Raw genomic sequence first — 13,443 nt, forward strand, 5'->3', positions numbered from 1 at the left:
TAGGTCTCTCCCTCGGGGACCTTCTAATCACCTCGGGGACAGTCAGCCGCAGCTCGGAGCAGCCCGGCGGATCCCGCTCAGAAACCCTCACACGCACTTGCCAAGCAGGGCCCGCACCTGGACTCAACACACAGCCGGTGGAGGCCTGACTCAGACGCCAGGCCGGCGCCCCCACGGAAGCTCCACACGATCCCCGCGCCCACAATCTGACAGGCGGCCAAGGAGGGACTTGGCCTGGAGCTGAGTGGTCGTCTTCCAGCCCAGCGTGTCCCGTGTCCAAGCCATGGTGCCCTCGGTGTAGGTGGTGACGCAGATACAGGCCCGTCAGCACATGTTCCATCACGGATGTGGCCTCAGATAATGAGGGCACGTGGGGGCACAGCTCACAGACGATCACAGGGCGAGTGTCCGTCCAGGTGCATCCAGAACAGATGCATCCAGAACAGATGCACGCATGGGACCATGGTTTGATTCCTCACCTAAAGAGGGAAGAGTTTCAGCCAGAGTTGGATTGGAACCTACTGCCCATCCTTGGCACAGGGCTAAGGGTCTATATTATGCATACTCACACACTCACACACACACACACACACACACACACGTGTCAGTGAGAACATGCACACACGTGTCGGTGAGAGCACACACTGAAGGTCAGTTAGAACTCTTCCAGACTCTGGACTCCAATGGAGGCCCCTGAAGACGCCCAGACACCCCCACCGCACTCTCCGGCCCCGAGTCCCAGACGTGAGAATTTTTCCCAAGTTCTTCGTGTGCGGTGACAGCTGACTCCCACACCAAGTGGATATTTAAAATATCAGGGGGATCACGTTATAAAGTATGTCACTGGCTAACCACGATGCTGTACACCCGAGGCTAAACCAAACCACGACTGCGTGCCAACTGACGAATGACATTAACAGCCCAGCCCAGAGCCGGCACCCCAGCCCCTCCCCTCCCAGTCCCCGTGGGGGATCACAGCCTCACCCCCGTGGCTGACTCCTGGGGGTTTGCAGTTGCCCACTGTTTCCCACGTCTGCTTTCCCAGCCCAACGAGATGCCAATGTCAGCCTCACGTTCCCAAAGCGCCCGTTTCCTGACGCCCAGAGAGGGGACCCAATGGGCGTTTGTTTCATCGCGAGAAAGTCCGGCTTCGGGTCAGACGCTGCTTCCCTGCTGCTCCGTCGCTGGGGTGACCGTGGTGGCGCTGTAGCTGTAGGGCCTGTGCGTCCTCGCGTCTGTCCCTGCGGGGTGGACCCCCGGCCGAGAACACCCTGCATGTGCCACCCAGACCCTTCCCAGCCTCGGGCCTCACACCCCGCTTTCCGTGAGGCAGCCTTTGGTGACCTCACGGGGGACGTCCGCCTCTCCCCCACTCCGAGGGCATCTTTGGCCTCTGTCCCTGACCCGTCCTTTTCACTGCAGTGGATCTGGGCTAGTGGACGCGGTTCATGGGTCCCCTCTGGCCGGGAACCGGGGCAGGTTTCTGGCCTATATTTTAATTGTCGCCCAGCAAGGTAAATATCATTAACCTCATTTGATGGTCAGGACACTAAAACTCCGAGAATTCAACTAACCAACCACATTCCCCAGCTACAGACGGAAATGTCGTCTCGTGCATCGGCCTCCGCTGGCCTGTGAGGTCGCTGGGCTTTGCTGGCCCGAGAGAGATGGCCCGGGAGAGAGGGCGCTGGGGCGTGGAGAGGCACAGGTCGGCTCGGTCACTGTCGGCTCAGAGTGAGACGCGGAGTGTGAATAGCGCCAGGCGAGGGCCGGGCCAGGGTCTGTGCCATCTGAGCAGGAACAGCCGCGCCCACACCCACACCCCGGTGACCTGAGTCCCACCAACCAGAGCTGCTCCCTGGTCACACAGCGTCGATGGCTCACATGTCGTCACCTGATCCTGAGTCCTACTGACCAGGAGGATGTTAAAAGCCCTGAGAAATCAGAGGCAAAAAAACTGTTTATCTCCTCTCTCTCTCTCTCTCTCTCTCTCTCTCTCTCTCTCTCTATTTTCTGTTGTTGTTGTTGTTGTGAATCCTCTCCCGAGGATATTTTTCCAATAATTTTGGAGAAAGTGGAAGGGACGGGGAGAGAGAGAAACATGGATGTGAGAGAGACACATAGACTGGTTGCCTCCCACACGCACCCCAATGGGGGCCAGGGATCAAGCCTGCACCCCAGGTTCATGCCCTTGACCGGAACCAAACCTGGCCTCTTCAGTCCATGGGCCGATGCCCTATCCACTGGGCCACACTGTCCAGGGCCTGTTTACTAGTATCTTCCTAGCCCAGTGTTCCCTGAAAGAACTGAAAACAGTTTTCTCCCCAACGCACAGCTATGAACAGCCTGACACCACTCGGATACTCTTGGACGTGTGGGAGTCACTGCAGCACTGAGCTGCTCATCGCTCATCCCGTCCCTCCTCTCACCTCTCAGGGCTGGAGGGTGCGTGAGAGAGAAACACCCATCGCTGCCCTTGCACGCCCCCTCCTGGGGATCAAACCTGCAACCTGGGCGGGTGCCCTGCAGGGGATCGAGCCTGACCTCCTGGTTCCTGGGACGATGCTCAACCACGGAGCCATGCCGCCGGGCTCACCTTGTGCTTTATTCTCGTGGCTCAAAGCTCAGTCATCGGAGCGTCTGATACACTGACGGGTGCTAAAGGCGCTGCTGTCCCGTGTCCTCTCCTTCTCCACCCACACATTCCCTGTCACAGGAGGGAGGAGGGAGGAGCCGCCTTTACACGAGGGCACATTGGGGAGATCCCAGTGCCCCTGCTCTTTCCTGTCCAAACCGCACACGGACCAGGAGCCTTTCCCACCACGTCTTAGTTTAGACACCGCAGCAGCTCAACTCTGCCCTCAAGCCATTGCTTTCTTCTGGTATTTACCAATCAGGAGTCAGATGGCCACCACCCAGTCACTGTAGGGAGACAGGGTGCTCAGCTGGCCTCCCTGCCCACCTGGCCTCCCTGGTCACATGGCCTCCCTGACCACCTGGCCTCCCTGGTCACATGGCCTCCCTGCCCACCTAACCTCCCTGCCCACTTGGCCTCCCCGCCCACCTGGCCTCCCTGGTCACATGGCCTCCCTGACCACCTGGCCTCCCTGGTCACATGGCCTCCCTGCCCACCTGGCCTCGATGCCCGCCCACCTGGCCTCCCTGCCCACCAGGATTTACTTGTAAGAAACCCTGTAACGGCTGGACCGAGTGGCAGAGAAGGGGCTGGGGCAGGGCGGGGATGGAGAGCCGGCCTGTGGGCCTGTGCACAGTTAGGATTGGGCGGGACACCTCCTCCTGCGATGACCTACAGTCCACAGGGAAACAGGAGCCTCGCATTGACAGTGCAGCCAGCTCGGCGATGACATCATCCGCCACACTTAGACCCCTCCGCCGTCGCCATGGCAACCCTCCCCTAAAACATAGCTGAGTTGGTAATTTCACTCCAAATTAAATGAAAATAGGGCTAATCCTATTATTGGTCTTAATAGTTTTCCAAGTAGCTTCTTCTCAGAGTGCCCTTGCTTGTAGGTCCTGTCTTTTTAAAAATAGATTATTGGGAATTATGTGTGTGGGTGCGCCCAGGCCACGGGCGGCCACCAGCATCCCCCAGCGGTGACAGTGCACGACCTAGTGTGGCGTCGGGCACAGCCTCCCACGCTGCCACCCGGGTGCTCGTGCCGCTCAGGGCTGGGCACTTGGGGGACACACACCGTGTGGGCCCTGGGACCTGTCAGGGACCGTCACACTAAGATCACATGCAGACACTCTTTCAGGGAGAAGCCATGTCGTGCACGCGTGTCTATCTGAAAAGGGCACCTCAAGGGATTCTAAATGTGCTCACACACGTTTCAACCTATTTAGGGAAAACTCCTCCTATCGCCTCCACTGCAGAGTCACCGAAAGATGAGAGCTCCGTTAACAAGAGGCCCTACAGCCACGCCTTCCAGCCAACATGTCACCCAGAGGGCTCTCTGTCTTCCCCGACCTCCCATGACGCAGCGTGTGTGGGAAATTCCCTGTGGGTTGGCGCCTCCCCTGTGGGGTCACGTGAGACAGGCTGTAGGATGCAGCAGAAGTCCTAGACCCAGCAGAGGGGACTTCCTGACGGCGTGCCCCTCACCCAGGGCTGTCCTGCCAGGGGCGGGAGGAGAGGGGAGACCGTGTAATTGGGAGTCAGAGCCCTCTGTGCTCTGAGCTTCCTCAGGGGTAACTACCTACCGGGCTTTGGTGCCAGACCAATGTAAGAATATATGTCTGGCCCGGCCAGTGTGGCTCAGTGGTTGAGCATCAACCTATGCACCTGGAGGTCATGGATCAATTCCCAGTCGGGGCACATGCCCTGGTCGTGGGCTCGATCCCCAGTGTGGGGCGTGCAGGAGGCAGCTGATTCATGATTCTCTCTAATCACTGATGCTTCTATCTCTCTCTCCCTTCCTCTCTGAAAGCAACACAAATATATTAAAAATAAAGAATATACATATGAACACAAAACTCTCTGATGATGGCTATAGAGAGAACACATGCGGAGGGAGCCCACAGGCAGGCCCGCCCATCAGACCAGGAGGCACACAGGGTCCAGAACTTGCCCAATGACCACCCCGTGTTTCCAATTTGCTCCCAGATCACCAGCCTCGGGGGCTGGCAGGGCCCTGGGCAGACTGCAGAGAGGTGAGCCTGACCCAGAGCCAAGGAACCAGGGGGCCGGTCCAGGCTGCTGGGCCATATTCTCCCCATGACAACGACGCTATGGGCCCCACCTCTGTCATGGGCCCCAGGGAACATTTCAGCCAGAACCCAACTTGCGCCCACGCGTGACCCCGCCACACGCACTTCCCGGGTCTGCTATTCACGCCCTCGGGGTCGTATAGGGGGAGGTACCGTGAGCAACTCAGGCAGCAGAGAACCCGCAGGGGCGGGACAGGAGAAAGGGAGCAGGACTGCGCAGAAAACACCCTCCACCTCCCGCTCGCTCCCGGCGCCTGGAAGGAGGGCGCCTGCTCCTCAGGAGGAACACGAGGTGCGGGCAGGACCGCGTGCCCTTCGCAGCTTGTGCCCAGTTGGATGGGCACTTGCCTCCCACCATCTTTCCTGCAGACTTCAGTGTGGGCATGTGCACCCTGCGGCTTCTCCCTCATGAACCACGCTTGTCCGAGCACTTTCCTGATCACGGTGGATGCTCAGCCCATTGCACAACAAACCACCCATTTCCCTCTCCCCGCCTGACATGTGACCCGCAAGGGGGTCATCCAGTGCCCACCATCCTGAGGTTTCCTCGTAACTAAGGCCTTTTCCCCACTAACCGCATCGTTTCTGAGGCCCAGGCACCCCGTGCTGTGCATCACAATGATGTTCTGAACCAGAACCCTGTGATGTTCCAGCCGAGAGGATGTGGCATCCTGGACTCCCCACTGTGACCAGCAGAGACCCGGCCTGGCAGGCGCTGATGGGTTCGTTTACAAGGTCACGCAGGACACCCTTTGCTGAGTGGACAGTCACATGGCTTGTCCAAGGCCACAAGGTTTGTTTGTGGCAGAACTTGGAGGATTATCTTGGACATTCAGTTCTCAGCTCAGAATCCACGGACTCTGAAGTGAGGCCGAGTGAGAGCCATGATAACATCAACACATTCTGAGGGTTTAAGTGAAACCTGTATCATAAAATCGATAGATGGGCCAACTGGCTCCATTTCAACTGTTTCTCAAGATACAGAATCTGTGGAGCAAAGACGACAGAAGCCATGGTCACTTTCTCTTCCCCGGAGTGACATTGAACATACACGCAGCAAAACCAATGCAAGGAAATGATGTGCCCGTGAACGGGAGCCCCCTGCTCGGAGCCATGAGTCTCAGGAAAGAAAGTAAAATTCAGGAATTGGTTTAAAACGGGCGGCCCAAGTGATGACGTGCTTTAGGTTTGACGCCTTTGTCCTTGAGTCTTGGTGTTGAAATGCAAACTTAAATGCAGAGAAATATCCGCACCACTCATTTCACGTTCTCTCCCACCAGCGCACACAACGCCCACCTCCCCTGTGTGTTCTGCCTAAATTTGAATGTACATGTATCCACGTCAGCTCTTACTTCAACTTCTGAGCTAGATTTCTGGTGCCATTGTTAAAAAGCTAAGAAATTAAATAATTAAACCCAAGGAAGCAGTTCAACCTGCAGATGACTTAACCCAAGACGCATTATAGGCCTTGCAGCATCTGTTCTCTAAGTTCTCCCTTTCCAACCGCACTCAGAGATGCAGCTACTCTGTTCTTGCACCAACACCATGAACCTAAGTCCAGCGCAACTGACCAGATGCAGTGACTCCACGCCAAGCGCACCAGGGCCCGACTCTGTACCGTGTTGGATCCGTGTACACAGTTTTCCCACGGTGGTCACATGACTTCGTGCAGCATCTCCAGGGAGGAGACCAGTGTGCATCCTGCAATCGTGCACCTGCAGCCAGCGGGTCAGGGACAGGGCATGTCCACAGTCTAACAATATCTGACCGACTTGAATCAGCTCTGGATCAAGTCCCAAACTTACCTCGATCAGCCATCTTCCGCGTGACTTTCTTAGAGTCCAGAATGAAGGCACAGTGAGTTCCAGTGATGCCCAGAGACCTCCTAGTCCAGTGATAGTGAACCTATGACACGCGTGTCTGAGCTGACACGCGAACTCATTTTTTTTATTGACTTTGCTTTGTTAAATGGCATTTAAATATATAAAGTAAATATCAAAAATGTAAGTCTTTGTTTTACTATGGTTGCAAATATCAAAAAATTTCTATATGTGACACGGCACCAGAGTTAAGTTAGGGTTTTTCAAAATGCTGACACGCCGAGCTCAAGAGGTTTGCCATCGCTGTCCTAGTCCCTGATGCCACCACATCTTAGAAAGACATCTTAGAGACTTTGAATTCAGCCGAGATATAGATGACGTTTTAGTAGCCCACAGAGCAAGGCAGAGAAAGAACACATGTGCCCTCCCATGGCCTCCAGCGACCTCCAATGACCTCCTGCGACCTCCAACCACCTCCATCCACCTCCAATGACTTCCAACCATCTCCAGCGACCTCCAATGACTGCCAGTGACCTCCAATGACCTCCAGCAATCTCCAATGACCTCCAGCGACCTCCAATGACCTCCAACCACCTCCAGCGACTTCCAATGACCTCCAGCAACCTCCAACCACCTCCATCCACCTCCAATGACTTCCAACCATCTCCAGCGACCTCCAATGACTGCCAGTGACCTCCAATGACCTCCAGCAACCTCCAATGACCTCAAACCACCTCCAATGACCTCCAAGCACCTCCAATGACCTCCTACGACCTCCAATGGCCTCCAGCACGGCACCGTGGAAGCCCGGTGGAAGCCCGGTGTGGCAATGGGACGCACCCTCCCGCACTCACCACACGGACGGCGCCTCCGTCCCGCTGATCTCCAGGAAGTCGTAGCCCTCCTCCAGCTGGAAGTCGGTGAAGACCAGCGCGATGGTGTCCCCGGGCTCGGCCAGGACAGTCCACGTGCAGTCGGCGTTGTTCTCGTACTCGGACGGGAAGTGGGGGCTGGAGATGCTGCTGCTGGTGCCCCGGAGGGTCCCCCCACAGGCTCCCTCGGCTGGAGGGACAGAGGAAAGGGAAGACGCTGTTCAGGATGGTCTTGGGCACAAGGGCATCTACAATGTCACTGGGATCAGTGACGGTATTTCCTCACCAGAGACCGAGACGCCCTCTGAGGGTCTCTGCGGGTTTGCGCCTGCCGTTCTATGGGAAGGGACAGGGTCAGGGTCACATTGTGTTGCTAAGGAACGGCCCCCCTCGGAAAGGCCACCATCCACAGTCACAGGCAGGTGGACAGCGGTTTCCAAGACATTCTCGAGGAGCCCTGGAGGAAGGAGATAAGCGGCCACATTCAGACCTGAGTGCTCGTGGCCGCAGTCCCTTCGCACTGCGATGCCAGACTTTCAGAGGCTGTGCTCCTAGGGGAGGGCGCCACCCCCTCTTCCCCAGGGAGTTTGGAAGGTGCATTCGGTTTTGAAGTTCAGATAAGCTAATACCATCAGATGGCACCACACAGAGACATGGACTCATCCAAAGTTTCCAAGGAGGAAACAGCTGCGTGGAACGTAAAAATGGGAATATCTTGGGGAAATGCCAAGTAAAAAGTCAATAAAGATGAAACACATATAAGATGTAAATGATATGGTGCTAAGTGGTGGGAGGAAGGGAGGGAGGGAGGGAGGGAGGGAGGGACAGAGGGAGCGGGAAACAGGTTCCCCACCCCTGATCTAAAGGCTCCGAGGACCCGAGAGACCTGCCTCCACACCTCTGCCCGCAGTTCATTACAGCGCCAACGTCCAGGGACCATGTGACCATGGAGACACCCAGGACCTGGGAAATTCTCGCAGATCTCACTGCCCCATCCCTGCCCAGGAGTGAGCAGGCCAAGGCCGGGTTTTAATGGACACGGACTGTGGGAATGTACTCACCCCTGCAGAGACCTCCGGTGAAAAAGGAGGGGTAAGGAGGGAGCTGTTTCCTCTTTTGTTTTTCGTGTTTTTGTTTGTTTGTGTTTTACTCCTCACCCAAGGACATTTTCCCCTTGATTTTTAGAGAGAGTGGAAGGGAGAGGGAAAGATAGGCAGAAACATCGATGTGAGAGATACATCCAGTGGCTGCACCCTGCATGAGCCTCCGACCAGGGCCTGGGCCAGGGAGGAGCCTGCAACCGAGGTATGTGTCCTGGACCGTAATCGAACCCGGGACACTTCTGTCCGCAGGCCCACACTCTATCCGCTGAGCCAAACAGGACAGAGATGTTTTTCATGTTTTTATTGATTTCAGAGAGGAAGGGAGAGGGAGAGCGATAGAAACATCAATGATGAGAGAGCATCCACTGGCTGCCTCCTGCATGCCCCCTACGTTAACAGAGGATCATTAACAGATGCCTCTGAGATCCTGGCTTCTCACCTTTAACCTCTGACCTGTGGGGCCTAATTCTCTGTGAGGGAGGCTGCCCGTGCGGCGTGGGAAGTTCCACAGCATCCCAGCCTCTGCCCACTAATGGCCAAAACTGCCCCCACAGCGTGCTGACCAGCGATGCCTCGGACCCGGACCCGGCCGTCCTCCCCGGCACAGGGTCCAGCTGAGCACCTCAGACTCCGATGCCGGTCATTGGGCAGCGCTTTCCCTGCTCCTGCGGGGGGTTACCCAGAGCCCTCGGACAGGAGGCCTCGAGCCAGATTAACATGCCAGCACTTCTCTTTCTCTGCGTCAAGGTTAATAATTTACTATGAGGTATTTGGCTTATGTAAATGTATTAAAACAGAGAGAGACCTACATGGCATTTTTCCCCTAAATAATCCGTTTATGTTCAATAACTTAATTAAAGGGATGAGAGTTACTGCAGCTGTCTTTGGAAACAGTTTCATTTTTGACAGACGTTATACAATTTTCCCATAAAGAATAAGCCCAGATAAATGAAGTTAATTAGGAAACAACTATTAAATTTTCTAAACTAAACTATTTTTAACTCTTTAGAAAAACTTAAACATCAGTATAGCTATAACAGATTCATTGTGGTTGATTTTATTTAATATACCTCTAATCCTATTTGGGTGGAAAGTGGATTTGATATATGTAACTCTTTTATAAGACAAACTAGAGGCCCGATGCACGAAATTTGTGCCAGAGTAGGCCCTTACAACCCCGGCTTCGTCCGGAAAGTCGTCTAGATGATTGTTCCGCTGTCCAGCCATTCAGTCGATTGGCATATTATGCTTTTATTATTATAGATTACATTTTGAAATTCATAACTTTATAGTTTCTGAGATGTGTTTTCACCACCTTAGCTTCACTCATTATGCAAACACTAATAATACAAAAATATAGTAACATGTTTTTATTAAACGTTATTCCAATTGTTCATATTGTACTAAAAACAAATGCTCTACTAAAAAACACATATAAGCTTTTGAAAATGGGAGCTCATTAGCCAGCAGTAGGAAAATCAGAGCCACAGCCCTTCAGCAACCATTCCTTACACTGTTTACACACACACGCGCGCGCGCGCACACACACACACACACACGTGTGCACATGCAAGCATGCAACACACAGGAGCACCTAAAACTAACGGATATTCTTGCTTCCATCCTTCCTCTATAGTATGTCCACTTATATCAGCAACACTGATCCTTTTAAAATTGAACTTGAATCTTAAAATTTTCTGTCCCAAACTGTTAAACTTCCCATGTCACCCTGAGACTGAAGTCAAAGGTGGCCAGGCCCTGAGGCATGGGCTGTGTGCTGACTCCTGCCTGCCTCCCCAGCGGCCCTGCCCACCCACCTCACTCTCTCCCCTCTCCCTCCCTTTCCTCGCTCCTGGGGGGCCACCCTGCCTCCAGGACCAGTGCCTGTATGTCCCTGCCCCAGGCCCTTTGCACTCGTCATGCTGCCCATGGCCTGCCTGCTGCCCTTGGTGTCTGCATCAGTCATACTCCTGGGCTGCCTTCCCGGGCCGCCAGGTACAAACAGGCACCCCTTTTCATCACTGTCCCCTCACTTTGCTTTGCTTCTCAGCAGTTCATGACGTGCAAAGTTCTGGACCGTACGTTTCAGGGACTCGGCAATGCGCTTGTGCCCTCCATCCTAGAAGGCAGCCTGGAACCAGCAACTTGCCTCCTGTTTTGCTTTTTCCTCTTTGGGTGGGTGCCTGTAGCATTCCCGCAGCTCTACTGCCTGCAATGAGCCTCTATTCGGCCACCCTTAGTACTAGAAGTGAGATTTTAACAAAACACATTTCTGGGCTCATGCATGGCATCAAACTATGCTATTTCTAAGGAAAGACGTCAGAAAGTAAGTTAACCGAGTCATGGAAATATAGAGGCATCTTCAAATACAAGGTTTAAAAAAGAATATTCTAGAACAACTGCAGCATAACTACGTGGAGCAATATGTCAGACAAAAGCTAATTGTGGAGAAGCAAGTTGGGTCCTTGTAGCAATCCCCAGGGGTTATAGAGCCCCTGTGTGTGGCTGTTTGTTTTCAACAAGTAGCTAAGCTGCCACCTGGGAATTTTCCTTTATACTCAGCAGAGCAGCAAGAAAGTTTCTAGAAGAGATAAAGTCAGGCAGGCAGAGAAAGCAAAGTAATCAAAGGAAAACATTAAGAAAATGAGATTATGAGCTAGCTTCCTGGCACCCGGAAGAATTATTATTTTTTAAATATATTTTCATTGATTTCAGAGAGGGGGGGAGAGGGAGAGGGAGACAGAAACATCAATGGTGAGAGAGAATGACTGATCGGCTGCCTCCTGCACGCCCCACACTGGGGATCAAGCCTGCAACCCTGGCATGTGCCCTGGCGGGAATTGAACCGGTGGCCTCCCAGCTCCTGGGTTGATACTCAATCGCTGAGCCACACCTGTCTGGGCCTGGAAGAATTATTTCAAATTCCACAGTTAAGCATGTAAACTCAGAAATAACATATAAAAAGTAAAATGTATTAAAACAAATAAGTAACTATTAAAAATAAACCAATTCTGGCCGATATTTAAATAATACAGTTATCCTATATAATAAAAGCCCAGCGACCCAATGGCAGAATGACCAGTCGACCAGTCGCTATGACACACACTGACCACCAGGGGGCAGACGCTCAACGTAGGAGCTGCCCCTGGTGGTCAGTGTGCTCCCACAGTGGGAGCGCCCTAGGCTGACCAGGACGAGTGGTGCTCCCACAGCAGCCGATTCCCGCAGGCCACATCCCCCACCAGTGCATAAATCCATGCACAGGGCCTCTAGTATTAATATAATGTAAGCTCTTTTTAATCCATACATATTAATAAGCAACTATAATGTATCAAAACTATTACTTTTATATTAATTTTGCTATATCCAGAGTAATTTTTTTTAATTTAAAAGCTGAAGAATTGGGGGGGGGGCTAATTAAGTAAATGCTATTTAGAATCCCCCCCCCATATTTTTTAAACATTATACAGAAAGAAAGTGAAGTTAGGTCAAACTGTCGTGCAAATACTTGACCATGAGAATTAGCACACAATAAATAGTTTTCAACGAAATGAAGAAGACCAGTATTGAGTCACTTCAGCATTTTAAAAATGTGCCCCTAGGACCTCTGAGGGAAGGAGTCAGCGGTTGCCAAGTGGGTGGGCTTTGGCTCCGACACCCGATTTCCCTCAGAGCAATTATTTCTTTAACTCGGTTTCCTATACTGAGTTTTCACAAAATCTTGCACTTGGAAAATATGATTCTACAGCTAAAAAAAAAGCGTGAATGTCATCTCGTTAATCCAAGAAGATGAGGTTTTTAATAAAAGATGCGTTTGGATCTACTGATTCCCGTAAGTGGGGAAATATTCTAAATGTAAGCGGAAATCATAGCTCACCATTTCTCCCAAGGAACCTCAAAACTTTTAGAAGCTTTATTCTAAACTCTGAAAGTATCACAGGCCTCGCCTGGGTATAGACGTTGCTAGGAATATAACTTGAGGGCATAATACAAAATTCAGAATAAAACATTATTTAGAGACATCCCTTGCACATTTATCAGAAGGGAAAATGGAAACCAACTAAATGTTTAATAAGCTGTAAATCATTAAAGTATGATGTGTCTGCACCACACAACCATCCGAGGGTTTCAACATGGCTCAGCGGCTTCCCGAGTTAGTGTGTTAAATTTACCACACGGAGGATATGCAACCAGATGCAGTCTCTTCGCAGTGTTAACGATTGTGGGGGAAAGACTCCAGGAAAGAAACACACACATATGCACACACATGCACACACACACACACAGACACACACTCATCACATTCCTTTTCTAACCTGGGAGATACTATCTAACGCGCTGACCTCCCTAGGGCTGTGTGGAATCTGGGAGCCAGTGAACACCCAGAAGCCAGACCGACCGTCTGGGCTTGAGGGAGCCGCCCGCTTGCTGTGTAACCAGCTTTCGGGCCCGTCCTGCGCCTCAGCCTGCTTCTCTGTAACTGGCGAGAATGAAGGTGTCAATGCCAAGGGTTGGTGTGAGGTGAAGTGAATTGATCCGGCAGAACCCTTAGAACTAGGCAGGCAAATAGTATCTGATCAAAGTAGCTATTATTGTTTCCAACCACCTGGCATGCAGTGATCACGCAGTGATAGCTGATTGGATAAATTATTAATACGTATTTTTCATCTCAGGGCTTAAAGGTTTTGCTGCTTCGGGTCAGACTCGCCCTCCTGGGTCTACAGTGTTTGCACCAGGAGCGGGTGCTGCTCTGAGGGCAGAGAGGCTGACAAGGAGCTGGGGTGGGGCAGGCCGACACTCCTCCAGGGGCTGGGCTCAGAGGGGCCCAGAGACACCACGAGACCATGGGGCATTTACACTCTCCCCGCTTACTGAGGTCTCTGTAAGAAGCACTGGTCTCCTAGGTCACCCCCACCCCCT

At 52.7% G+C, this 13,443-nt stretch overlaps 1 protein-coding gene across 1 annotated transcript in view; it reads right to left on the reverse strand.

Moving 5' to 3' along the window:
• Window positions 1-13,443, reverse strand: part of CSMD1 (CUB and Sushi multiple domains 1) — a gene marked incomplete at its 5' end in the record, with an annotated part of 650,642 nt that overhangs the window by 461,880 nt on the left and 175,319 nt on the right. The window contains one exon of the mRNA XM_014528690.1: window positions 7,403-7,610. Within this exon, the coding sequence (XP_014384176.1) occupies window positions 7,403-7,610 (208 nt within the window). The remainder of the gene's footprint in view (window positions 1-7,402; window positions 7,611-13,443) is intronic.

This window comes from Myotis brandtii, unplaced genomic scaffold, assembly GCF_000412655.1.
Source record: "Myotis brandtii unplaced genomic scaffold, ASM41265v1 scaffold646, whole genome shotgun sequence".
Taxonomy (NCBI): domain Eukaryota; kingdom Metazoa; phylum Chordata; class Mammalia; order Chiroptera; family Vespertilionidae; genus Myotis; species Myotis brandtii.